Source organism: Sturnus vulgaris, chromosome 2 (genome assembly GCF_052056855.1).
Source record: "Sturnus vulgaris isolate bStuVul1 chromosome 2, bStuVul1.hap1, whole genome shotgun sequence".
In the NCBI taxonomy this organism is placed as follows: Eukaryota; Metazoa; Chordata; class Aves; order Passeriformes; family Sturnidae; genus Sturnus; species Sturnus vulgaris.
In genome coordinates, this window is record NC_142244.1 from 118,323,161 (window position 1) to 118,351,040 (window position 27,880).

At 49.6% G+C, this 27,880-nt stretch overlaps 2 protein-coding genes across 15 annotated transcripts in view; one reads left to right on the forward strand and one right to left on the reverse strand.

Moving 5' to 3' along the window:
• The window catches only part of LOC106864106 (trifunctional purine biosynthetic protein adenosine-3), a 35,289-nt gene extending 25,960 nt beyond the window's left edge, over nt 1–9,329 (reverse strand). The window contains exons 1-5 of one of the 13 annotated variants that reach the window (XM_088160521.1): nt 9,292–9,329; nt 5,595–5,638; nt 5,360–5,394; nt 5,084–5,175; nt 722–870 (exon numbers count right to left, since the gene is read on the reverse strand). In XM_088160521.1, the coding sequence (XP_088016647.1) occupies nt 722–866 (145 nt within the window). In that variant the 5' untranslated portion in view covers nt 867–870; nt 5,084–5,175; nt 5,360–5,394; nt 5,595–5,638; nt 9,292–9,329. Of the gene's footprint in view, nt 1–721; nt 871–1,187; nt 2,348–5,083; nt 5,395–5,581; nt 5,639–5,754 lie in introns of those variants that run through there. The other 12 variants (XM_088160518.1, XM_088160522.1, XM_088160523.1 and 9 more) reach the window with 12 other exon arrangements.
• A 2,596-nt stretch (nt 9,330–11,925) lies between these two features.
• The window catches only part of SON (SON DNA and RNA binding protein), a 36,789-nt gene continuing 20,834 nt past the window's right edge, over nt 11,926–27,880 (forward strand). For both annotated transcript variants that reach the window (XR_015801879.1, XM_014893705.2), the window contains exons 1-3: nt 11,926–12,074; nt 12,702–12,865; nt 17,944–27,225. Coding sequence is in view for 1 of the 2 variants with exons in the window: in XM_014893705.2 (XP_014749191.2) it covers nt 11,941–12,074; nt 12,702–12,865; nt 17,944–27,225 (9,580 nt within the window). In the remaining variant the exon portion in view is untranslated. The remainder of the gene's footprint in view (nt 12,075–12,701; nt 12,866–17,943; nt 27,226–27,880) is intronic.

The following is a 27,880-nucleotide window of genomic DNA, read 5'->3' on the forward strand; positions in this document are numbered from 1 at the left end:
AAAGCCCCTAAATCAGGATCTGTGATGTAAAGGACACAGGAATCTCTGTGGTCTGGACTCATTTCCTTGGTGCCAGCACCTCAGACCAGGCTTTTCTGAAATGCAGCCCCAAATTTTGGATGCTCAATTTGCAACATCTGAAGCTTGATTTCTCAAAACTAATAACTATGAAAATTTTCAATTACAGCCAGTCAGAGCTTATTATGTTAAACCAAGAGTTTCAACCAAGCAGGCAATTCACAGAGAGAAATATATGAAGTTAACCTTGATTCCTTAAGGTCACTAAGACAAAGGAATGAATTTATGTTGACAGTGACAGAGTTCTTGTCACAGGTTGTGGGGATCATGGGGTTTCAACACACTTCTGAGAGCACAAGAGGGAATTTAGGTGGCAACCACAGCAACTACTCCCAGAGGAGCAGCTCTGCCTGAATCCTCCAAACTCAAACCTCAAGAATGAGATTTCACAGCTGAGATCTTATAAAATTAATTACACAACTTACAAAAGGCTTTGCTCAGATATTTTTTTTCTTCTTAAGTGCATCTAAAATGTATTTCACATGCCCAAAACCCTTAAAAAGTGGTAATCCATCATCCTCATTATTATTGCATTATCATCATCATCATCATCCTTTCACACTACCAGCTGCGATTTTAGCTCAACAATATCCTGGTTGAATTATTAAATTTTCAGATTTTTTTTTTTGTTGTTTTGTTTTACCTGAATTGGAGATTTTTCCATTGTCAGCTGTCCCTGCATTTCCTGGAGCCACAAAAACGTGTTTGACATGTGGGGACTGAGCCAACTTCCAGGCCAGGGCGTGCTCCCTGCCTCCACTGCCGATCACCAGCACCTGCTCAGCCATGGCCCTGCAGGAAACCAGGAAAGGAAAACAACTGCAATTAGCTGGGGAAAGTGGGGAAAACAAGAGTTTCAAGAGCCATGAAGTGCTGGAGAACTTCAGGTGTGATGCACATTAAACCTCCAAGGCTGAACTGAGCCAAGCAAGGCAGGAACACATCAGGAAAATCATCCTGGGTTTGATTGGAAACTTCTCCCACTTATACAGAAATCTGGGAGAAAGGAACAACCCTGCTGAGTGACCAGGCTGGGATTTGCAGCCTAGAGGATCACAGACTCCCAGAAGAGTTTGGGATGATTTAAACCCAAGAGAGCCCCTACTCACTGTGTGCTGTGTGTAGCAGGCTGAGGAGAGCAGGACTCAGGAGCTCAGAGGCACAAAGAGAGCAGAGATTGGCAGCCCCTGGCTCAAATGTCCCTGCCCCAGCATTCCCGCCCCATTGATGACCCTGAGGCAGCCAATGGACACGGAACTCCAGCCATTCCAGCTGGGAACAGGGCACAGAAACTTCCCTACAAATGCTCGAGGAGTGAGAGGCAAAAGCTTTGCAGGACAGGAGCAGCTCATCCTGTTGTTTCCAAACAGCAAAATTAATTCTGTCTCATCCCAGGTATTATTTTCAGCCAAAAACTCTTCATTAATCAGGTTGATTTTATATCTCAAAATCAGGATCTGCAGTTTTGCAATACATAAAAATCAGGCTATGTAACCAACAGTATGATAAATAAGGGGTATGATGCAAATTATCATGGAATGGTTTGGGTTGGGAGAGATCTCAAAGCCCATCCCACCCCTGCCATGGCAGGGACACCTTCACTGTCCCAGGCTGCTCCAACCCCAATGTCCAACCTGGCCTTGGACAGGGATGGGAGTCCACAGCCTCTGTGAGCAACAATTCCTTGGAGAATCCAAACCTGCAAAGGTCAAAGCCCTTCTGATGCACCCACCACATGAACACAGAGTGTTTGGTCCTGGATGAGGCCATTTAAGGGATTTTAGGGGCAATGACAGAAAAGCTCTGAACACCACTTGGAAAGGAAAGGCTCTGAGCAATGAGACAAGGAAATAACTTCCAGCTCTGGCTTTCCTTGGAGACAACAACCACGAGGCCAGCAACAAGTGGAATGAATAAAGGAGTTCACTCAGACAAGGTAGCATGGGGGATCCACTCCAGTCTCCCATTGCTGTGAGGTTTGGAAGAACCCATGGACACTGTGCTGGCCACTGGGTGCATGGATGAGCACGTCATGACCTGGGTGTGCACACACAGCTCACACACGTGGGGCTCACAGCAAAGGTACAGAGTGTTCTCTGAGCAGCCCTGCAAGCCTCTGCTCTGGGATTTACTGCTCTCTGTACCCTCCACACATTTACTGATGGAACAGCTCACTAGCACTGATAAAATCCACTAGAATTCAGAAAGCAGTCAAGAAAAAGGATGGATGTAATTTGTAATTTAAGCTAATTATGTATATTCTTATTTGGAGCTAAAATAATTGCTTGGTTTGGGTTGGGGGGAGCTTAAAGCTCATCCCAGCCCTGCCATGGCAGGGACACCTCCCACTGTGCCAATGTCCAACCTGGCCTTGGGCACTGCCAGGGATCCAGGGGCTGCTCTGGGAATTCCACCCCAGCCTCTCCCAGGGAACAATTCCTAACTCCCAAAATCCCATCAAATCCTGCTTTGAAGCCATTCCCTGTGTGCTGTCCCTCCATCCTTGTCCCCAGTCCCTCTCCAGCTCTCCTGGAGCCCCTTCAGGCCCTGCCAGGGGCTCTGAGCTCTCCCTGCAGCTTCTCCTGTCCAGGTGAGCACCCCCAGCTCTGCCAGGCTGGCCCCAGAGCAGAGGCTGCAGGGATCACCTCCCATTCTCCCATTGCTGGGGGCAGGAACAGAGGCCAGAGCAGAGTTCAGGACAAAAGGAATCACGAGTGTCCCTGATGCAATCCCAGCACACACAACACAACACAGCCAGGGTCACCCTCTCCACACAGCTGGTCATTGACCCACACGTGGCCAGTGCCACAGGTGAGCCCAGAGCCCCTCCTCTGCAGGAGGATGACAGCACAAAATGTATCTTAGAAAAGGGAGAAAAAAAAACCAAACCAAACCAAAACCCAGGAGATTTCTAAGGGAAAGGCAAAAATGATCCAAAGCAGATTTTTATGTAAATCAGGGATGTGCCTTTCCCTCACATCAGCTGCTACAGCTTGACTTGACTAAAGCTGCCCTGATGAGGCAAAATATCTGGATTAGGCAACACATCCTGACAGAATAAAGTCAAAATAAACATAAATAGAAGGATAAAATACAGAAAAATAACACTGAGCTTTTCACTATCAACTAAACAGAGCTAACATTTAATGGCAGTTTCATGCTGGGGGAGACCAACGGGTTTGTAACCCAGTGTTGGGCCAAATACAAATATTGCAAAGTTACAGATACGTTTTAATTATAAAACTCCATGATTACTTGCAATATAAAAGATCAGGTTAGGCTAAAATTATCAGTTATGCTGTAGATGTTTGGAAAACTACATTATGCTCAATGCTTTTATATCACAACTGAAGCAAGAAAAAAAGAGAAAAGAATGAGGGATACACCAAAGGGGTGAATTACATAAAGACAGTAATATAATAGTAAGGTAGAAGACTTATCACACAGCAGGCAGCTGTCTCCTTGAGGTTAAACAAGCATTGCCAGTGGTGTCCAGAGCCAGTGGCCACTAAACACTAATTTTTAAGGCAGATTTTATCAGTAATAAGTTGAACTATACACAACATGATTTTCTGAAAAAATAAATTTAAAACTTTAAAGAGGTTTAAAAAAATTAAATTTTACAACTTTAAAATTTGAAACCATGATGATTTAAACCCAAGAGAGCCCCTACTCACTGTGTGCTGTGTGTAGCAGGCTGAGGAGAGCAGGACTCAGGAGCTCAGAGGCACAAAGAGAGCAGAGATTGGCAGCCCCTGGCTCAAATGTCCCTGTCCCAGCATTCCCGCCCCATTGATGACCCTGAGGCAGCCAATGGACACGGAACTCCAGCCATTCCAGCTGGGAACAGGGCACAGAAACTTCCCTACAAATGCTCGAGGAGTGAGAGGCAAAAGCTTTGCAGGACAGGAGCAGCTCATCCTGTTGTTTCCAAACAGCAAAATTAATTCTGTCCCATCCCAGGTATTATTTTCAGCTAAAAACTGTTCATTAATCAGCTTGTGAACATTCTCTTTATATCTCAAAATCAGGATCTGCAGTTTTGCAATACATAAAAATCAGGCTATGTAACCAACAGTATGATAAATAAGGGGTATGCTGTAAATTATCATGGAATGGTTTGGGTTGGGAGAGATCTCAAAGCTCTCCCAGCCCTGCCATGGCAGGGACACCTTCACTGTCCCAATGTCCAACCTGGCCTTGGGCACTGCCAGGGATCCAGGGGCAGCCACAGCTGCTCTGGGCACACTGTGCCAGCCCTGCCCACCCTGCCAGGGAACAATTCCTAATTCCCAAAATCCCATCCAGCCCTGCCCTCCTTCAGCTTGAGGCCCTTAAGAAATTCACACTCCACTAAGCCCACACTGCTGATCAGCACAGCCTGAAGATACTGTGGCCACCTCCAGGGACTCACCATGATGGCAACTCAAACACAGAGTCCCCTCCTTTTCTTCCCTGAGATAAAATATTCTGGTACTAGTCAGCTGAAAGAATTCATCACATACAGGACAAAGCTTTCTATGGGAGCAGGAAATAGAACAAGCCATGCCTGATATTGTCAAATGATATTTAATCATTTTCTATCAAAATGTGAGTGAAAATTAAGTTTCACACATTTGTTTTGAAGCTCAGTGTTATTTGTGCATCCCACTATGGTATCCTAGCAACTTTTATTTAGGAATGTGGCTTGAGAAGAATTTGTGGTGGCAGTGCCAGTTTAGGAGGCTCAGATGTAGCCATGGCAGCCTCTGTTTTACACTGACACTCAAAGATGTCATGGAGGCCCCTCTGCTACCCAGCAGGACCTCACTTTAAAAATTAACACCCCAAGAGGCAACATTCCTCTTTATTTTTGTCACTAATGCAGCAGCCAAAAATGTGTTCTCAAAGGACCTAAATTCACTCACAAGGTAGATATTTGCTCTGTGGGATTTATCACACAGTCAGGATTTTTGGAAGCAACATGTGAAATCCTTAAAGATTCCAAACCACAGGATGTCATTACCTTCTGCAACCATTGTCTGCTTTGGTAAAGAAGGAGGAGATGTTTTAAAATGAAGATAAGGGACATTTCAGGAGAGGGTCTGCTGTTAGATCCTTATATGAAGTGAGAACAGGAAAGAAGAAACGAGTTAATTGCTCTGTGTATCCAGGAGGAGAGGAGGCAAGGACAGAGTGAAGACAAGGAGATTCCCAGAGCTTATCCCTGAGGATGCCAGAAGGGAGAAGCATCAGCCCAGAGAACCTTTATCCTCACTGCAGGAAGGCAGCTGGGGCTCACCAACAAACCAGGGAACTCTTCCTCACCACCAGGTCCTGTGGAGCAGAGAAAATCAAGTGAGGGAGGCAAACCCCACAGTCCTGAGAGCTTTCCCCATCCCCATTCCTGCACAGGGCACGGGAAGGCTCCAAACACAGGCAGCAGTGCCAGGAGGCTCCTCAGGTGCTGTCCTCTCCTCTGTCCCTTCCCAGGGACAGGAGCCACTGACCTTCCCAAACTTACCCTGTGCACACACCTGGGGTTACACTCAGCTCCTTGGCTGCATTTATGAACACAACTCTGCAAGAAAACATAAACTCTTTAAGCAATTTATTCCCAAGCGTGATGCAAGATACCTAAATATTCAATCTCAGCTGGGTGGAGAATTTTAATAAGGCAGTGCCTTATCACCTCACCTCAAACTACAGCAGGAAAGGTGCAACTACAATCAGATCTCTGCACTCCAGCACAAACAGCAAAGGCTCTGACTGAAGCTCACTGCTTCAAACAGTGTATTTTTTTTTAACTAAGCACCAGCGCTGTTGGTTTCCTCTGTGCTCCTCTGTATGTTTGCTTCTCAACACTGGGATTCAGGAAAACTGATGTAGGCATTCAAGTTTCTTTAGATCAAAGACATGTCCAGAGCGTTTTAATTCAGAGTCAGGTTGGAGAGGGCTTGGAGTAGCTTGGACTAGTGGAGAGTGTCCCTCAACAGAGCAAGGAGCTGGGACTGGATGAGCTCTGAGGTCCCTTCCAATGAACTCCTACCCTTCTTAGAGCTGAGTCTAAACAATGGCCCAGCAGTGACAGCACTTTCCCAAACACTACAGACCCAAGTCCCTGTGAAGGTTCAAATCCACAACCCCCAGCCCCTGGAGAGGAGCTCTCATCACTCAGCTTTGGACTAAAGGACAAGGTTCATTCTTCCTCTTGCAGGCAGATAGGAGAAGAAAAAAAAGATTTCTCACAGGAGGCAGGAAAAAGCCCAAATTGGGAAGGCTGAGCAGTTCCCACCCCACTGAGGGCTGTGTGTTTCTGCCCCCAGCAGTCTGAGCTGTTTATGAGTTTCAGGGCTTTTTTCATAGACCTGTTATGGGATAAAGAAATCAAAAGAAGGGATTAGAGAAGAAGCCAAAACTTGCAACTTCCTCCTCCCAACTTCAAACTTGGAACTTTCTCCTCTCAACTTCAATTCCCTCCTAGGATCCACCCTGCCATCCTTTACTCAGCTCCCAAACTCACCCACAGCCAGGCTGTGTGGCCCCAAGCCCCCGTGGGCTGAACCCAGCTTTTGTTCTCTCTGAATTAACCCATGGCTTGAGCCTCTCCTTAGGAGCCCACTGCACATTCTGAGTGCTCCCAGAGCTGTGAGCCAGCCTGCCCAGGGGATCTCTGCCAGCTGCTGGCCCCCGTTCAGGCTCGGCGTGTGCAAGCTGCAGGTTCAGCGACTGCGGGTGCACAGGGGGCTGAGCTGTCCTCGCCTGGGGCAGCTCCCCATTGGTCCCACCAACCTCTCCCCCTCCAGGCTCTCCTTCCCTCTCCCTCCTGCCTGTGCCAAGGGAGTGCAGTCATTTGGATCAGGAAAACAATGCTGGAAAGCTGGCACCACAATGGTAACCAGTGCAGCAAAGTAAATATGTCTATATGGAGATGTAAAGGAAATAGTCCCAGCTCAGTGAGCTGAGCTGAGCTAACTCCCTGAGGCATGAAGGATCACCACAGTGAGGACAAGGGAAGCAGCAGCACAAGGCAGGCAGGGAGGGTGAAGGGAATAAACCCAGCTGTGCCCTTGGCTCATCCCCAGGGATGGAGTGACCAGGACACACTCAGTGGCTCCAAGTCTGCATCCCCATTCCCACCTCCTGCCCCAGCCTGTTCCTGGTCCCAGGGAGAGACACACCAGGCAACAGGGGCTGGGGAGGGGTTTAGACATCCACCTCTCTCTGCATTTTTCTCCTGTGTGGCTCAGTTTCCAGAGGGAATTCACCAGGCCAAGTGTGCAGGCAGCTCTGAGGCACAACAAAAACAAAAAACAGCCATGGCAACCAAATCTGCAAAATGGCCAGAATCCCACGAGGGAACTGCAGGTTTAGGTTGGGGCAGGATTAGGCTCATCCTGAAGGAAAAAAACCCTCAGACTTAGAAAACTTTTCACTTCCTCAGACTTCATTATATGAAGAGCTGCTTAAGCAGCTTGGAGGCCTCCAGAATCTGGTGAAAATTATGGTTTTTAGTAAGAGCTTTGGGTTAAATAATCTTTTTTTGCTCATGTGTTTTATTTAGGACACATTCCTGGCTCTCTCCTGGCCATATAGAATCATGAAAGGTTTGGGTTGGAAGGGAGCTTAAAGATCATCTCGTTTCACCTCCTGCCATTCAGTGTGGTGTAGAAAACAAAATAAAAGAAGAAAAGTCATTATTGAATGTGTCTTTCATGACCCAAGCTGAAGCTCTGGAAGACAGGCCACTTGTGTCCAGGTATGATCCTCCAAAGAGCTGGATTTGGCATTTTTCTAGGCAAAACATTCCCTCAAGTTTTGCTGCTAAAAATAAAGAGGAGCATAAACTTTTACAACCACCCCCATAGTACTAAATTTGACACCCCAAGCACTGTAGGATGCTGGAAGTGCTCAGTGTTTTGTACCACGATGAGGGGGAGAAACACCCTTGAAATGCACTTTCTGTGTTACCCTTTCAGCTATATACACAAAACAGTGGCAGAAGTATTAACTCTGCTCATAAATTCCAATATCTACTGGATACATTTTAAAAATGCTTAAAAAGTTGGTAAGCCCCCAACTTTACAAACAGCAGGGAAAGAATCCAAGTGAATCAAAGTCCAAAACCAGAGAGGTTCGAAGTTTAATATTTACTTCAAGCAAATATTTCACCACTTTGGCCGTGAAGGCCAAGCCGTGAGGGGATTGCTGTGAGGGCCGAGCTGTGACGGGGATGCCATGAGGGCCGTGCCAGGAGAGGATTTGCCATGAAGGGGATGCCATGAGGGCCGTGCCAGGAGAGGATTTGCCATGAAGGGGATGCCATGAGGGCCGTGCCAGGAGAGGATTTGCCATGAAGGGGATGCCATGAGGGCCATGCCAGGAGAGGATTTGCCATGAAGGGGATGCCATGAGGGCCGTGCCAGGAGAGGATTTGCCATGAAGGGGATACCATGAGGGCCGTGCCAGGAGAGGATTTGCCATGAAGGGGATACCATGAGGGCTGTGCCAGGAGAGGATTTGCCATGAAGGGGATACCATGAGGGCCCTGCCGTGAGGGCCATGCCATGAGGGCCATGCCATGAGAGGATTTGCCATGAAGGCGATGCCATGAGGGCCGTGCCAGGAGAGGATCGGCCATGAAGGGGATGCCATGAGGGTCATGCTGTGAGGGCCATGCCCTGAGGGTACTGCTTTGGGGGCTAAGCCATGAGTGGGATGCCATGAGTGGGGTGCAGTGAGGGTCAAGCCGTGAGGGCATTTGCCACGAAGGGGATGCCATCAGGGGGGTGCCCTGAGGGTACTGCTGTGGGGGCTATGCTGTGAGGGCCAAGCCACGAGGGGACTGCCATGAGGGCCAAGCTATGACAGGGATGCCATGGGTGGGGGGGGGGGCCGTGAGAGCCAAGCCATGAGGGGACTGCCATGAGGGCCAAGCCATGAGGGGGCGTGCCGTGAGGGCCAAGCCATGAGGGGACTACCGTGAGGGCCAAGCCATGACAGGGATGCCGTGACGGGGGTGCCGTGAGAGCCAAGCCGTGAGGGAATCTGCCCTGAGGAGCGGGGATGCCGTGAGGGCTGCCCCGCCATGTTGCGGCGCGGGTACGGGCGCACATGGCCCCGGGCCGCCCCCCGTGCCCCCAGCCCAGCGCGGGCAGCGCGGGGGCACCGACAGCCACAAAGCCCGAGCGAGCCGCAGCCCCTGCGCGGCTCCAGCGCGGCTCGGTCACTTACTGTGCTCCAGGGGGGACCGGAGAGCGGGAAGGATCCTCCGCCAGGCCCGGAACTACAGCACCCAGCGAGCACCGCGGCACCGGCGCGGGAGGAGGGACCAGAGCGTGTCAGCAATGTCGCGACAGGGCAGCCGGAGTTCCTTTTGGCACAGAAATTCCTTAAGGCTAGGGTTGTGAGGCGGGTGGGGAAAGGGAGAGGCGGCCGAAAGACTTTAGGGATACGTAGGTTGTTTTTACTTTATCCATCATTTGCCTCAGGGGCTGAGGGTGGTGGTCTGTGAGGGCTGTGCAAAAGTGGATTTTGTCTCTACATCCTTTGAAATACCCTATAGGAGCAACTCCTTAATTTGTCCCACATTTGAACTTTCTGCTTTATGAAACCGAAGAGCATTGGGCAACGTTTAGCCTAATTAAGCATTACAATTGTGCTATAATACTGTTAATAAAAAAAGATTTGATTGACAGTGTTCCTCCCTGCAAGAGCTATAATGTGAAAACATCACGGTTCTTTGTAAAAAAACCTTAGGAAATAAGGTTTAATGTCATTTTTTTGCATATTTAAGCACACCCCAGACTCTTGCTTTGGAAGGGAAGCGTCACATGAACAAATTCTCTAAGTAGGATTGATGATTGTAGTAGAATTATTATTACCATATTATTACCATTAACATTAAGTCCCATGATTTTACTAATTGAACATTACCAGCAACAATCACTGGTCTTGACAAGATGAAAGTAAAATATTTAATTAATCTGAAAACTACCTGACACTGAAACTAAATAAAAGGTTTTAAATAAAGGGAGTTTATTCAGCAAGCAGATATGGAGAGAGCAACAACAGTTATTTTCCCGTAGGGCTGTGGATCCTCATGTGTTTGAAGAAGGACTTTTTGTAATTATCACATTAGTTTTGTTTATAAGAAGTCAGAGAGAAATATGCAGCACACACTAAAGTCCTTTTCTGGCTTTTTTGGGGCACCTTCCTTCATGTTTTTTTGACGTGCCTGGTAGAGACAAGGCCATTTGCATCAGCTGAATCTAAATATATCTGAAATTGTTCAAGCGAAACATTTTCAGTCTTTACTTTGATATCAAAAAATTACAGAGTTCTACCAGTAAATCTAACATGTATTAATGTGAGCATGGCATGAACATGTAAAAGGACTTCTTAACTTTAACTACTTTATATTTTAAATGGAATAAATCAAGTGTGACACAAAAGTAAGCAAATTGATCCAAGTCTCTGATTAATTTTTTTCTCCAAAGTCAATATTAAGGCAGGTGAGCAGGACATAATGAAGAATGATGCTGCTTTTAAGGGGTCTCACAAGTGATTATTAAACAATATTGACGTCGAAAATTTTTAGACCCCAGCAGTAACTAAACAGTTTTACTTGGGTTTTCATAGAATCTCAGGATGGCTTGGGTTTGAAGGGACCTTAAAGACCATTTAGTGATTACCCTGATCAAGGATGCCACTCACCAGGTCAGGTTTGGAGGTATTTTAAATTTATTTCAGGTCAAGTAACTCCCCTAAGTTACAACTACAGAAACACTCTATGGGGAGAGTCTTCCAGCCGTAGGATTTTTTGGTTTTACAGCCTGTTTAAACACCCATATAATTAAAATTTGATTTGATTAAGGCATCAGGGTAGCACTGAGGGGGTCCCTAGGGTGGCTGTACTCTGGACAAACTCATTTCAGTGCGTTCCATCACCGCCAGAAAAGCTCTGGCTTTCCAGGCGGGCAAAAGGCTCACTTAATTTATCCACCTCCCTTTGCTTTTCCCCCTTTGTTCCTTTAATTTTCGCGGCCCCGCTGCCAGCCCCCGGAGCACATGTGCGTGTCACCGCCGGGCGGAGGGGGAGGGAGGGAGCGCGGGCGGGCGCCTCTCGCATGGAGCCGGGGCTGAGGGCCCCGTGGTGATGCAGCAGCAGCAGCAGCACCGCCCGTGTGCGGGCAGGGCCCCCTGAGAGCCGCCGCCCGCCTGGAGCACACGCGGGGCTCGGCCCCGCTCCATGGGCACCGATGGAATCGCTCCCGATCGCACCCGCCGGCGCCGCGCCTCAGCCCGCCATGGCCTCGGCCGGGTAAGCAGCGGCCGCCGCGGAGACTCCAGCGGCGCCGGGGAAAGCTGGGTGGGAGCGCAGAGGGACAGGACCGGCAGCCACGGCCGCCGCGGTGCCTTTTCCTGCCCTCCGTGGGGCCGCGGGCGCTCGGACGCGGCGTACGGGGCGCGAGAGGGGCCGCGAGCGGCGGTGGCGGCGGGGCGGTGTGTCTGTGTGGGGAAGGGGTCTGCGCGAGGCGGCGGTGTGGGTGCAGAGAGCTGGGGACTGGTTTAATGCTTTCACCGGGGGACGGGGACACGCTCGGGGCGGCTTTGCCGGTGGCGGCGGCGGCAGGCACGGAGCGCGGGGGGGCGGCGGGAGCGCCACAACATGGCGGCGGCGGCTGAGGGGACACGAGACCTTCCTCCCCCCCCGCCGGAACCCGCCGCTGCTCTATGGCCCGTGCGCCGCGCTAGAGCGGCCGTTCGCAGCCACACGCCGCCGCGGCCAATGGCGAGAGGGCTTACAGCGAACGCAGCCAATGGCGAGAGGGCTTACAGTGGGTACGTCAGCGCGCGCCCGGGGCCGCGGTGCACTGTGGGATGCTGGAGGCCTCGCGTCGGGGCAGGAAGGAAGGGGGGGGTGTCATGGCGACGAATATCGAGCAGATCCTTCGGTCCTTTGTGGTCAGCAAATTCCGAGAGATCCAGGAGGAGCAGCAGCAGCAGCACGGCGGGTAACGAGGCAGTGGGGAGCGGCGGGGAAGGGCGCGGAGCGGAGAGAGACGGGCCGCGGCCTGAGGGTCGTGTCGGCGGCAACATGGCGGGGCCGGGGGGGTCGCGGCCGTGCGGGCGCCCAGAGGGAGACACGGCCCGGGGGCCGAGAGAAGCCGGTGGGGGAACGCGCCCACCCCCTCTACCCCCGTTTTTAGTGCTGTCCTCACGTCGGGGCAGGCGTCTGCATAGTTTGTCTGATCTACGGCTAAATTTGCCGAGTTTATCTCGTAAAACAAGGAAAACCTTGGAAAGAGAAAGAGAAAGCTGGAAGAAAACGCGTTGCGTGAATTTATTTTGTGTAGGAAACCCCTACAAGGTCGTACGAGCACAGGAGATGTGGCACATTCCAGAATGTGGTTTTTTTTCCCCTTGCGTCTCAACCTCATCAATCAGAGTGTCAGGGCTGAATAAGTGAAAATTAATCCAAAGACAGACTTTTTCCTAAGAGCACGGCTTTTTCAGGAGGCTGGAATACTGGTGTGAAGGGCTGGATACAATAAATGTATGTGAATGACAAAAAATGTTCAAAAAAAGGCTCAAAACCGTTGTATTAAGTTGTTTTGTTTTTTTTTTTTTAATTTGATTAGTGCACAGGTGGAAGGCCAGCCCAATGGTGACACGATCCCAGCTGAGCAAGCCGGGCCTTCTGAAGCCTCTGGAGCTGCTGGGAGTTGTCAGAGTGATCAGATAGTGCAGAAAATAGAGGAAGTGCTCTCTGGAGCCCTCGGGACAGAGCTGCAGTGCAACCCAGGTAATAAAACCTCCCTCTGGCAAATCTGTTCTTGGTAAGAAGGTTGTGACTGTGCCTAAAATCGAATCAATTTTATAGAGTTGAAAATGTGCTTCTTGGAGCTTCTTCCCTGACAATTTGTGTGTGTTTGCTGTGAACTGGTTAAATATTTTCTCTACTGTGATTTTACATCCAGAGGTGGCCAGAGAAATACATAATTTAAAAATTGAGTTGGTTGTTATATGTAAGCAATTGGTATGCAGAGTTGGAGTTTTTTCTTTCCAGTGCTGAAATAGATAAATATTTTCCCTATGTATACATGTATATGTCTATAAATTCTGCATTATTTTATGTGTATCTACTCCAGGTTCACTGAACTATTCTTAATTCCAAAGCTGATGCTGATAGAAGCAGTTTTCTGCTCTGGGTTGGTTTTCAAGATTATTTTGGAAGAACAAAACAGATTACAAAAAGATCTGTGATGAACTGTTCAGTGAAAAGATGATTTGCTATTTTAAAGTGTAGGTGCTTACATTTCAGCCTTGAAAAGGATAAGGGATTTTGATGTGTAAGTCTCAGATCTTGAATAAATTACTAGATATTTTTTTAATGCTAAAAAAGTCACATCTGAGTGTCCCCTCTTATGGGAGTGGTCTTTGCTGTGAAACTTTTGATTTTGGAGGGTTGGTGAGGTGATGAAGGCTGTAATTACTGCATTTCTCATTTTTGGGAGCTGAAACACAGGTAACTGCAGTGTGCTGGGTGAGTACACTTCCAGAGGCAGCACAGAAAATTGTTAATTTCAGATATTCTGCTTTCAGGAGTTTGAGATTGCTTTAAGGATTTTTTGCTCAGTGATTTGTGTACCATGAGCATTTTCAAGTTTTTAATTTGTGGTGTAGGGGCAGCACTTCAGGCTGACATGGGGGGTTTTGGTAGGTTCGTGGTTGGTTGGTGATTTTTATTTTTGTTCATTTATTTTTTGTTTTCTTCTTTTGTGGAGGACTGAGACAAGGTCACATGGTTATAAAGAAGTGAGACGTGTTAACTCGAAAGTTAATGAACTTACCTTGTGGCAAACATTCACTGTCAGTATCTAAAAAGGAATTGGACAAGAGACATTATCTGATTATCTGAATCTAATGAATTATCTTTGCAGAAACATTAATTTTATAGAATCCCAGAATATCCTGAGTGGGAATAAACCCACAGGGATCATTGATGCCAGCCCTGCCCTGGCCAGTCCCCCCAGCAATCCCAGCCTGGGCATCCCTGGCAGCTCCTGGAGCTCTGTGCCCATTCCCTGGGGAGCCTGGGCAGTGCCAGCACCCTCTGGGGGAAGAGCCTTGCCCTAAAATCCAAGCGGAGCTGCCCTGGGCCAGCTGCAGGCGCTCCCTGGCTGCTGTCCCTGGGGCAGAGCAGAGATCGGAGCTGTCCCTGCGCTGCCCCTCGGGAGGAGCTGCAGCCCCGGGGAGCTCTGACCTCAGGCTGCTCCAGGCTGGACTGACCAAGTGACCTCGTGGGGCCCCTCCAGACCCTTCTCCTGGCCCCAGGGCACTGCTGACTCTGCTCCAGCTGGCCATGGATCAGGACCCCCAGGGCCCTTCCTACAACTGCTCTCCATCCTCAGAGCCGGGGTTGCCGATCCCAGGTGCAGAATCCAGCACTTCCCTTGTTAAACTCCACACGGTTGGGGATTGCCAATCTCTCTAATTTCTTGAGGTCCCTTCTGCATGGCTTCTCTGCCCTCGAGGGAATCAACAGCTCCTCCCAGTTCAGTGTCCTCAGCAGACTAATTATCACTTTGAGTCCTGTGTCCAGGTTGTTAGTGAAGATGTTGAAGAGAACTGGGCTGAGAATGGAGCCCTGCAGAACCCCACTAGTGACTGGTGTTAGCCCAATGTCACCCCAGCCCCGTCACCATTTGTGCCCAGCCCGTAGGCCAGTTGCTCACTCACTGAGTGATGCAGTTCTCCAGCTGTGGGCTGGACACTTTGTCCATAATTTGACTCTGCTTCACTGTTCACTCTTAATGCATTCACAGCAATATTGGTGCAAAAACTATTTCTAAATTGCTTATTCCATAAATATGTACCTGGTGTACTTGTGGAATCCCAAGTCACATTCATTTAACAGTATGGCAATTACGAAATGTTTTTGCAAGATTTTGCCATGTTGTCTGGAGTATAGGGAGCTTTGGGATTCTGATTGGAGGGTCTGTGTTGCTGCCCTGGCCTGTATAAATAGAATCATTGAAAGGAACATGCAAGTAGGCTCCAGTGTACAGCTCGTATTTCACAGAAATCCCAGCAAGTTTCCTTTGACGAAATGCCTTCCTCCTGAAAACATGGCACTAGGTCTCCAGAAGGGCAAGAACCTAACAAAGGTTAAATCCACAGGGAAGTGAGGTACAGAATTAAAAGGTGGTGATGGAAACCTCAGTTTCCCTCTGTCCCTTCCCCATCAGTGATTTGCTTGTCCCCACACTCTGAATTTGTTACTTTCCTGTTACAAGCAAATGCCCTAAGAGGAACATGCATCTTTGCAGTGGCTCATGGCAGCTGCAGTCCTGCCTGTCCCAGCAGCTGTTCCAGCCTGCAGTGCCTTAAAGTGGGTTTGGGATTGGGCATGTGGATGCTCTTTTGCCAAATTTGTTAGACCCTAGCGAGTAACTTGGTCAGTAAATGCACAGAGAATTTCTAACACAGCAGCAACACTGAACTCACTCGAGGGTTAAAGCCCAGCAGGAGAGAGTGGCTGGTCAGGTCTTGTAGCATAAATCCCCACTTTGGTAATTTGTTTGGGAAAATGGGAATTCTGGTTTACCTTAATGTGCAGCCCTGGGGGATTGAAAGCACATCTCCAGCCTCCCGTTAGAATGTGCTGCCCCATGAGTGTGGGTGGAGGAACATCCATCTGCCCTGTTCAGGTGAGAGCCCACCTGCAGAGCTGCCCCAGCCCTGTCCCAGCTTGGGGAGGAGCTGGAGCTGCTGCAGAGAGCCCAGAGGAGGCAGCAGGATGAGCAGAGGGATGGAGCAGCTCTGCTGGGAGGAAAGGCTGGCACAGCTGGGATTGTTCAGCCTGGAGAGGAGAAGCTTTGGGCTGAGCTCAGGGTGGCCTTGCAGGGCCTGAAGGAGCTGCAGGAACCATGGAGAGAGACAATTGCCAAGGGATGGAGGGACAGCACCCAGGGAATGGAGGGACAGCACCCAGGGAATGGAGGGACAGCACCCAGGGAATGGAGGGACAGCACCCAGGGAATGGAGGGACAGCACACAGGGAATGGAGGGACAGCACACAGGGAATGGAGGGACAGCACACAGGGGAGTTGTAGAATGGTTTGGATTGGAAGGGGACCTCGTAGATCATCTTGTTCCAAACCCCCTGATATGAGCAGGGACACCTGCCGCTATCCTGGGTTGCTCCAAGCCCTGTCAAACCTGGCTTTGAACACTTCCAGGCCCAGGGATGGGACAGGATGCAGCCTGTGCCGGGGCCTCACCTCCCTCACAGGGAAGAATTTTTTCCTAATACCTAATCTAACCCTACTCCCTCGTTTTGAACCCACTGTCCGTTGTCCTGTCACTCCAGGCTTTTGACAATAGTCTTCCACCACCTTTACTATACTTCCAGGTACTGGAAGGTCATAGTTAGGTCACCTGAAGTCTCTGCCAGCCTTTCCTCCCAGCAGAGCTGCTCCATCCCTCTGCTCATCCTGCTGCCTCCTCTGGGCTCTCTGCAGCAGCTCCAGCTCCTCCCCAAGCTGGGACAGGGCTGGGGCAGCTCTGCAGGTGGAGTCACACCTGAGGGGGCACAGGGACACAATCCCAATCCCTTTGCTGATCCCACACTGGGCACGGGGGGCTCTGGGCTGGGGCAAGTCCAGCTCTCCCAGGGCTGCTCCATCTGCTCATCCCAGCCTGGATTCATCCCAGGGCTTGCCCTGACTCAGGAGCTGCACTTGGCCTTGTTAAACCTCCTGAGATTCCCATGGGGCATTTCTGGAGCTGGTCCAGATCCCTTTGGATGGCCCTGTCCTGCAGCTTGGTGTCACCTGCAAACCTGCTGAGGGTGCACTCGATCCTTCTGTCATTAATGAAGATCTTAAGTAACACTGATTCATTAATTAAACTATTAAGTAACACTGGTCTCAGTACAGACTCCTGAGGAACACCACTGGTCACTGATGTTCTTCAGGACTCTGAGCTTTTGACCACTCCTCTCTGGATGTGACCATCCAAACAACTGCTCATGCACCTGACAGTGCCCCTGTCAAATTCTTCACTCCTGTTTGGAGAGAAGAATGTTATGAGGGCACTGTGTCAAATACTTTACAGGAGTCCAGATAAATGCCATCTGTAGCTCTTCCCATACCCACTGATGTAGTCAGTCCACCACAGGTCAGACAGGATTTTTGCTTTGTGAAACTGTGCTGGTTGTCCCAGTCACATCCCTGTTCTCCATGTGCCTTAGCAGAGCTTTTAGGAGCATCTGTTCCATGATCTTCCCAGCACAGAGGTGAGGCTAACAGGGTGGCAATTCCCAGAAACATCCTCTCTTCCCTTCTTCATGGGAATGGCGTTTCACTGCTAGAGGGCAAGGTTAGAGCATGTATTAGGAGGAGATTCTTCCCTGTGAGAGTGAGGAGGCCCTGGCACAGGGTGCCCAGAGCAGCTGTGGCTGCCCCTGGATCCCTGGCAGTGCCCAAGGCCAGGTTGGACACTGGAACAGTGGGAGGTGTCCCTGCCATGGCAGGGGTGGCACTGGGTGGGATTTAATGTTCCTCCAACCCAAACCATTCCATGACTCTGATATCACTTGGAAATACCTGTGTTCCCCCTGGACCTCTGTCCTGACTAACAAGGTTTGGGTTATTTTTTGAAAGGAGTGTTGTTTTATTATTTAAAGTAACTCTGAGAGGAAGGAAAAGGAGCTGGAAAGGGAGTGTGTGCTGTTTTGTGTGGTAGTTTAGTGAATCAGGCATGGTTTGCAAGTTTAATTGTTTTGTACCTCTATCCATGTACTTCACAACTACTCTGAAAGAATTTTTTAAATGCAGTCTTGTAAATGTTTACAAGGTAAATGTCATTTTTTTCTAGATGTAGACAAAAATACTGTGAAAAATAGTGCTCAGTCCACAAAAAGGAGCTCAACTGGTGAAGATGAAATTCCTAGGAAAAAAGCAAAGAAAAACAAGAAACACAAAAGTAAGAAGAAGAAGAAAAAGAAGAAGAAAAGGAAGAAAGAGAAAAAGCATAAAAAGCAACCAAAGGAATGCAAGTTGAGTGCACGTCCAGGAGAACCTGCAGGTGTGCAGCCAGCTCCTCACTTGATGCCAGAGCAGTCCAGCTCCCAACTGAATGTACAGCATGGAGTGTTTGCAGATGCAAACCTGGCTGGCCAAGTGCAGCCAGAACTGTGCTCAAAACCAACTGAGGGGCTTGATAATCAAGCTTTAGGACTTGTTTCTCATTCAGTGACTGATTCTCAGCAATCTGCAGAAAATCTTGGAAGTGGGGAGGGGACTTTGTGTGCAACAAATCCTCCATTTAATTTAGAAAGCATCCAGTCTAATATCCCAGAAAATACTAGTATAGCTCAAACTAGAATTTGCACTAGCGAAGAACAAATTCAACAGTCCCATGAAAATATTTATCCTGTAGCTATTAATGCCAGTGTTGTTGATACTGGAAATTATACTTGGTCCAGCATCCCATCTGGAATTGTCAGTAAATCGGAGATTCAGAAAGATTCTGTAGAAGCACTAAGAGGTACAGAAGTCACTCTGACATCTCAAGGCATTGGGGAAGTAAAAGTTTCAGATGCAGCTCTTGAGCCTGAGACCATGGAGGTGTTGACTTATTCAGAAGCATCTCATCAGTCTGTGTCTCAGGGGTTGGAAACACCTTCAGAATCCGTGTCCTTGGCAAGTGGTGTCACAGCTCCCACACCTGCAAACTGGGCACATCCAAGTGCTGTGACTGTAGCTCACATGGCTGTGGCTGGGCAAGAAGTGACAATTCCAGAAACAACTGAAAAACCTCTGCACATGGGAAATGTGAGAAGTGTGGAGAGATCTTCAGAACTGGGGGGTATGAGCAGAACTTTGGAGCCATCCCTGCAGCCCTCAGTTATGTCTGGGACTTTGAGCATGACACAGAGCAGCCCCTTGGAGGCTTCCAGTGTTCTGAAAGCAGGTGTACCTTTGCAACATCCTTTGACAATACCTGCAGCCACCCCTGTGACCCACGTGGAAATAAAAAGTGCCGAAACACCTCCAGGACCAGGAGCTGTTACAAAAATGGAGGATATGGAACCAGCTATAGGAAATGTGAAAGCTTCAGAAACAGCCATGGAACCGGTGGGTGTTGTAACAAAAGATGTCAGAGCAGCTCACGAAATTCTGCAAGGCAAAAGTGTGGAAGGTACCACAGGTCCTGCAACAGCGCTGGGTGCATCAGGAATGTTCCTACAACATGGGGCCTCGACAGAAATGAGTGTGGACAGAACCCAGGGATCTGCACTTCCAGCAGGATTGATAGGTGTTAATGTGGTTGCAGAGGCAAAAGGATTAAGAGCAGCTTCAGAACCCGCAGCAGTTATACAGACCTTCGTTCCCCAAACAGCTCCAGAAGTCCAGATGGCAGAGGGTTTTAGAAGTCCACGAGCAAAAGATTCAGAAGCTACTTCATTGCTGAGAGAATCGAGACCTGAGGGCGAGTCACACGTGAGAGGTTTGGCACCTGCCCTGTCTTTGCAGAGGGAAAACACACAGGGTCCAGGAGGAGTCCTGAGACCAGTGGCTGTGGTGGAAGCAAAGACTTTTACAACAGCTTCGATGTCATTACAAGTGGAAGGTGTGCAAGCTTCAGAAGCTATGCATTGTGGGACTGTTGCAAGTCCAGGACTTCCTGCCTTGGAAAGGACTCCTGAAGCTGTGGTTGTACATGAAAGCGTGGAACCAGTTAGAGAGGCTGAGGCATCGGCAGGGGTGATGCCATGGCAAGCCACAGCACAGACAGAACCTCTCCACGCCAGCCAAACAGAGAGTTCCATCATTGCACAGTCACAGGTCATGACACACACAAGAACCTCACAAACTGAGGTGCTGAGGGAAAGAAAGGATTCAGAACATGTTCCAGAAGCTGAGACAAGGAGCAGAGAAGCCATCCTAGAAGCTGTGCAAACTTCAGAAACCAGTTCAAAATCTATTCAGGAACAAATAGTAGATCATTCAGCAGCAGTATTGGAGTCTTTGCCCAGAGTGGAAGAAAACAGTATGGCATCAGGAGTAGTGACAGAATTCACCGATGTGCAAACTCAGGGATCTACTGTAGAACATGAAATTGCAGCAAGAAGGACCAGCACACAAAGTAATGACCCCTCAGAAATTGAGAGAGCAAAATATCTGGAGCCAGCATCAGAAGCTGGAGGAGTGAGGTGGTTGGAGAGTGCTGGAGCAGGTGAAGAGCTGGAGGTACCCATGGGTGATGCTTCAGCAGCTGTTCCAGAATACTTGCCTGCCGAAAAGCAACAAGAGCTTCAGGTAGTTCTAGAAGCAAAACCTGCTGCAGAATGGAAGAGTGCAGAAGAGGCTCCGGAAATCTTGGGTGCTTCTGAAATAAAATCTTCTGAAGCAGTTCCAGAACCAGGGGATGTGAAAGGCCTGGAAACCAGACTGGAGCATGAAGTGACAGCAGAGGTACAATATGTAGAAGGAGTACAGAGTCACCAGGTGGAGGATATGGTGATTGATAAGGAAGATGTAGAGCAGTCTCAAACATCAGAGCCTTTAGTAACAGAAACAGCTTTTGGTTCTTCACGTGCAGCAGAGGAAGAAGTGTCAGCAGAGACTCCTGTAGCAGAAACACAAGATTTGGAAACAGCTGCTCGGACTGATACAGAGCTGAAAGATGCAGAAGCAGCTGTAGGGGTGGAGGCAGAAAAAAAAGATTTGGAAGCAGCTCCAGTACCTGAGACTGATGCAGAAGCAGGTCCAGAACTTATAGAAGAAGGCCAGTTGGAAGACACTCCAGAGGCTGAAGATGTCAAAGAAGCAACTCCAGAAGAGGACTCAGAGAAAAGAGACTCGGAAACATCTGACGTGCAACCTGATGTGGCAGCACGAATGAAGGAGACTCTCATGAGGCTTGAAAATGTTGTTGAAAAAAGCAGTCATAGAACCAGTGAGAAAAAACATGATTCAAAGAAACAGAAAAGGAGCCGTTCCAAGTCTCAGTCCAGGTCTAGGAAGCGGAAGAAAAAATCAAGGTCACGTTCTACTTCCAGGCGTTTGACCTCTAAAAGAGCACGCTCTAGGAGCAGAAACTATTCAGTTTCCAGAAAAAAGCATTCCAAATCTAGGTCCCGATCTGTGGAGAAGAGAGAGAGAAGAGTGTCTTCCCGGCGGTCCAGGCGCAGACGTTCTAGGTCCTCTGACCGTTACAGGTCTAAATCCAGATCAGCAGAAAAGAGATTGTCCAGACGGAGACGTTCCAGGTCTTCTGACCACTACAGGTCTAAATCCAGGTCGGTGGAGAAGCGATTGTCCTCCCGAAGGTCCAGGCGCAGACGTTCCAGGTCATCCGACCGCTACAGATCCAAGTCCAGGTCAGTGGAGAAGCGATTGTCCTCCCGAAGGTCCGGGCGCAGACGTTCCAGGTCCTCTGACCGCTACAGGTCGAAGTCACGGTCGGTGGAGAAGCGATTGTCCTCCCGAAGATCCGGGCGCAGGCGTTCCAGGTCCTCTGACCGCTACAGATCCAAGTCAAGATCAGCAGAAAAGCGATTGTCCTCCCGAAGGTCCGGGCGCAGACGTTCCAGATCTTCTGACCGCTACAGATCCAAGTCCAGGTCAGTGGAGAAGCGATTGTCCTCTCGAAGATCCGGGCGCAGACGTTCCAGGTCGTCCGACCGCTACAGGTCGAAGTCACGGTCAGTGGAGAAGAGGTTGTCCTCCTGGCGATCCCGCCGCAGACATTCCAGGTCCTCTGACCGGTCAAAATCGAGATCCAGGTCTTCAGAAAAGGGAGGAGGCAAAGAATACTCCTGGAGGTTCAGACATCGGTCTGGTTCCTCTGATCGTTCAAAATCCAGGTCAAGATCTGTTGAGAAGAGAGGTCGGAAGGCGTCTGTTCGTCGGTCCAAACGCCAGCGCTCAAAGTCCTCGGATCGCTACAAGTCTCGATCCAGGTCAGTAGAAAAAAGAAAGCAATCATCACGGAAGTCTAAACGTCAGCGCTCCAAGTCCTCTGAGCGTTACAAGTCTAGATCCAAATCAGTGGAAAAAAAGAAGGAATCCTCACGAAAATCCAAGCGTCGACGCTCAAAATCTTCTGAACGTTACAAGTCTAGGTCCAGGTCTGTCGAAAAAAAGCGCAAGGAGTCTTCAAAAAAATCCAAACGGAAACGTTCCAAGTCCTCTGACAGCGTTAAGTCAAGGTCCAAATCTGTAGAAAAGAAAGATAAGTCATCCTCATCAAAGTCCAGTAGCAAGCATGTAGAGTCTTCTGAACTTCAGGAGTCAGCCAAAGGTCTTGATAAAGATGTTCCTCAGTCTTCTTTTGGAAGTGAAGGTAAATCCTCTAATGGTCCCACATCAGGAGCTTTGCCTGATGAAGGAGTAAATGGCCCAGTGCTGCCACCATCATTTGGAAGTGGATTTTCCAAAACTTCAGAGAGCCTTGAGGAAAGCTCCTCAGCTGTTGAAAAACCAGCAGATCTGCAGCATTCTGCCACATCTGAATTTGATACCTCCAAAGCCCCAGATGACCAGGAATTGAGATCCACGTCTGTGGAAAAAACTCAGGATTCAGAGCTGTCTATGACATCTGAAAATGGATCAACTGAAAAAACAGCAGCTCTGGAGTCTTCACCGCTACCTGAACTTCCATACTCCACATCCAAGTCAAGATCCTCATCTGTTGAAAAAAGGGGAGATCTAGAAACTTCTTCAGTAGCAGAATTCCATCTGTCTGCATCCCGTGAAGATGAGTCCAGAACTGCACCTCTCAAAGAAGTAGAAGGTCCAGAGCTTCCTCCAGCACTTAGAGACAAGCAAGGTCAGTCGTCTTCTGTGCAGTCCGAAGGTGGGCTCTCCAAATTGTCTGATGGTCACCAATCACAGCATATCCCTGGTGAGCACACAGAGCTCTCACACGTTCTGCAGGTACCTGAACGTGAGTCCTCCCAGCTGGCTGACAGCCCTGGGGCCGTGGAAGCTCAGAGGCCTTTCCTGCCACCTGAGATGATCCGTCCTGTGATCCCCGATGGCTGTGAGTCAGGCCAGGTGCAGGAGCGTCCTCTGATTCCTGACAGTGGACATTTCATGTCTGCTGATGGACATGGATCAGGATCCAGCTTTGCTGCACCAGTAGAGGAGCATCCCTTGTCTGTAGGCGAGTCTTTTAAGTCACCACTTGGAAATGAACAAAGATTTTTATCTGTTGAAAAGGTCAAGGCTCCGGATGTTTCCCTGACATCTGTGTGTGGTTCTGTTGAGGTGTCTGCTGACATAATTTCAGTGTCTTCTTACGAAGTTCATGAGTCCAGATCATCTGTTGACAAAGGTTTAGATGGTCCAACACTTCCACAAGTACTCGAGGTTGACTGCTCCAGATCTTCAGAAATGCACGAATCGAGATACCTAACTGGAAAAATAGATGGTGCAGGATCTTTGGTGATGTCTAAAAGTGGGATTCCCATATGCCACGATGGCCACAGAGCAAAGTACAATTCCTTTGAGCAGACAGAGAGTGCAGAGCTGTCAGTGGCGTCTGAGCTCCGGTGTTCCATCTTTCCTGAAGGCTATAAATTGACATCTGCTGCAGTTGAAAAAGTGGAGATCCAGAAGCCTTCCCTGTCACTGGAAAGTGGCTTCTCTGTGTCTGCTGATGGCTGTGAATCAGTGGGCACACCTGAAAAACTGCAGCCCCCAGCAAGTGCTGTGACAACGGAAGGGGGGATTCTGCTGTTGCCCGACAGCCACGAGCTGAGACCCGTCCCTGCAGAAAAAGCAGAGGTGCTGAATTCATCTGAACTCAAACACCTGGTGTCCCCTGATGGCTACAAGCTGAGATCTGCCTACAGTGAAGAAATACAGGTGCACGAGCCCTTTCTGATACTGCAAAGCAGATGTTCTGTTGCCTCTGATGGTCATGAGTTGGAATCCACCCCTCTTGAAAGAGCTGAGGAGCCTTCTCAAGTGTCTGAAAATGAGTACACCATAGGGCTTGATGGCCCAGAGTTGACATCAACCCCTGCTGAAAAAGCAGAGCTGCGGAAGCTATATCAGATGCCTGAAGAAAGATGTTTGGAGTCCATCGACAGCCAGGACTCTGCTGAAAAGACACAGGTGCAACAGCCTGCTCTGGTGTCTGAAAATGAACATGCTGTGTCCTGGGTGAGCCAGGAATTGAGGTCCAGCTCTCCTGAGAGGGCAGAGATGCAGGAGGAGGCTGTGGTTCCTGACAGTGCTGTGGCTTCCAACGATCACAGATTGTCCTCTTTCTTGGCCGGAAAACCAGAAGTGCAGGAGCGTTCTCTGCTGCCTGAAAATGAATATGGTGAGACTACTGAGGACCAGGAGGTGACAGCCAGCCCTGCTGAGAAGGAGGTGCAGGAGCCTTCTGTGACAGCTGGCAGTGAATATTCCATCTTCCGTCAAGGCCAAATTCTGCAGTCTGGCCTAGCTGAAAGCACAGCAGTGCGGGAGCCAGTGCTGGTCCCAGACAGCCAATATGCTGCATCTCCCAGAGGGCAGGAGCTGCTCTGTGCTTACACTGAAAAACCAGAGGTGCAGGAGTGTTCTTTGCTGCCTGAAAACGAGTACCATGCATCCCCTGAAAGGCCTCATTTGAGATCCAGTCCTGTTGAAAAAGAAGAATTGGAGGAACATTCTGAAGCGTCTGAAAGTGAAAGTTCAATATCCACCGACAGCCAGGAAGTGCAGTCTGCTGTTGTTGGAAAAACAGAGGTGCAGGAGTTTTCCTTGTCTGAAGGTGAATGTTCCATGACCCCTGAAGGTCAGGAGCTGCAGTCCAGCCCTGCTGAAAGAGTAACAGCCAAGGAACCTTCTCTGACATCTGAACATGCTCTGTCACCTGAAGAGTACGAGTCAAGATTGGCACATGCTGAGAAAACGGAGGGTGTGGACTCTGCTTTGACAGCTGAACGTGACCATCTCTTTTTCGAGAGCCAGGAGGTGAGTTTCACCTCTCTTCAGAAAGCAGATGTGCAGGACCATTCTCCAACACCTGAAAATGAACATGGAGCATCCCCTGACGGGCAGGAGCTGAGATTCACCACTGTTGGAAAAGTAGACGGTCTCGAACCTTCAACACTGAATGATAGAGCCTCCATGTCCCCTGATGACAGTGACTTGAAATCCATCCCTGTTGAAAAAATGGATCATGCAATGCCTTCATTAATGCCTGAAGGGCGCTCGGTGTCTCCTGATAACTACAGTGTGAGATCAGGCCCTGGTGAAGAAGCGGGGGATCTGGAGCCCTCTTTGAGATCTGAACGTAGATACTCCACATCCTCCTACCAGGAAGGGCACGAGCCAAAGTCTCCCATGGAGGAAGAGGGTCTGGAGTCCTCTGTGACTTCTGAACACAGACGATCCGTGTCCCCTGAGGGCCATGACCAGAAATCTACTGCAGATGAAATGGATGATCTGGAGAGGCGTTCCACTTCCCCTGATGAGCACGAGTCAAGATCTAGCATTGGTGAAGAAGCAGAGGATCTGGAGCAGCAGACAACAGAACATCGGTGCTCTGAGTCCTCTGATGAGCACGAGTCAAGGTCAACCACTGGAGAAGAGGCAGAGGATGCAGAGACCTCCTTGGCAGCTGGAAGAAGAGACTCCGTATCCTCTGACGACCGTGAGTCGAGGTCTGCTGCTGGGGAAGATGTGGAAGATGGGGAGCCCTCCTTGACAGCTGAACGTAGACACTCCACATCTTCTGATGACCGTGACTCGAGGTCTACAGCTGATGAAGAAGCAGAGGATTTGACAGCTGAGCATCGCTCTGTGTCTCCTGATGGACGTGAGTCAAGGTCAACCGTTGGTGAGGAAGCAGAGGACCAGGAGCTCTCTTTGACAGCTGAGCGTAGACACTCCACATCTTCAGATGAGCAGGAGTCAAGGTCTACTGCTGGTGAAGATGCAGAGGATGTGGAGCCCTCCTCAGCAGCTGAACAAAGAGATTCCACCTCATCAGACGAGCAAGAGTCAAGGTCTACTGCTGGTGAAGAAGCTGAGGATGTGGAACCTCTGGCAGCTGAACACAGACGTTCTGCATCCCCTGATGGGGCTGAATCGAGGTCTACCACTGCTGAGGAAGAAGGAGACGATGCAGAACCCTCCTTGACAGCTGAACAAAGAGAGTCCACATCGTCAGATGAGCATGAGTCAGAGTCTTCCAGTGGTGAAGAGGAGGGGGAGGATGCAGAGCCCTCTTTGGCGGATGAGGAAAAGCAGGATTCCGTGCCTCTGGAGCAGTCAGAGGAGCAGGACTCTTCCTTTGTCCCTGAAAGTAGACGCTCTGAGTCTTCTGAACGTGAAAAATCCAGATCCAAGTCCATTGACAAAACATCTGACAAGGAGTCTCCACAGAGATCTGTCAGCAGACACTCAAAGTCTCCTGCTCGCCCAAAGAGCCGATCCACATCTGTAGAAAAAGCAGCAGACAAAGAGTCCGTGCGGAGGTACCGACGGAGACGCTCCCGCTCCACGGCTCGCCAGAGGAGCCAGTCAACGTCTGTGGAGAAAACGGCAGACAAGGAATCATCCTGCAGGTCCCGGCGGAGACGCTCCAGGTCCGCTGCTCGCCAGAGGAGCCAGTCCAAGTCTGTGGAGAAAACAGCAGACAAGGAATCATCCCGCAGGTCCAGGAGCCGGCGCTCCAGGTCCTCCCAGCGCAGATCCAAGAGATACGACACAGACTCGCGCTCCCGACGGAACCGCTCCAGGTCAGCGACGCGCAGGAGAGCATCCAGATCCCGCTCCAGCTCCGTGTCACGATCCAGGCACAGGAGGAGGAGCAGGTCACGGTCGGCGTCACGAAGGCGGCGCTCCTTGTCCAGAGACCGGCGCAAGAGGTCTCAGAGAAACAGGTCGAGGTCTACGGACAGGAGGAGGAGGAGGTCGGACTCGAGAGACCGCAGGATATCGCTGCGCCTGCGGAGCAGGAGCAGGACCCCCCTGCGGCAGCGGCGCTCGCGCTCGCGGGGAAGGAGGCGCAGCTCCAGCAGGTCCCCGATCCGGCTGCGCCGCTCGCGCTCCTCGGGGAGAAGGCGCTACAGCAGATCCCCCGACCGGCGCAGGTCCAGGTCCTCCGAGTTCTCCAGCAGGTCACCCAAACGTCTCACAGACCTGGGTAAGTCGCTGCTTTATTCCCGGTATTTTTCAGTAGATCCGTGGTGAGGTGGCGCTGGGTGGATTTGCATAGTCTGGTTTTAGCTCTGGAGCGTTAGTTGTAGGCAGTGACTTCCAGCAGGAGCTTTTATGTTGGAGCAGAATCGACACTGAGCATTTGAATGAAATCCTCTTCAGAGCCAGTTTTACCTTGGTTCTGGAGCTTTTGTACAAAAGTAGTGTGTTGCAGTCTCCAGGAATGTTCTACGTGGTATTAGTAAAAGCCAAGTACTTGTATGTAAGAAAGTACATAAGAAAGAAATCTTACATTCTTTTATTTGTAAGAAAATTTAGAATTTCTGCTCCTGAGAACAAAGGTCATTCAGGTGCCAGTTGGAGAGTCCCAAGCTCTGTTGTCAGCTGTTTCCAGAACTCTGTCTTGCCTCTTTCCCATGTAAGAATGTAAAGGAAAGAGACTTATTTCTGAAAACAGACCCAGCAGGTTGGAAAATAAAATCAAATCCTAGGAGCTGCATCTTTTCTCTCTGCTTGGAGGAAGAGAGGCTATGTTATTTCCCTGGGTAGTGAATTAATAAGGGGAAAGTAGATTTGAACTGGGAGATAATCTCTTGTACAGTGTGTGAGGAAACCTCTTGTGGTGGACTTGAGGTTCTGAA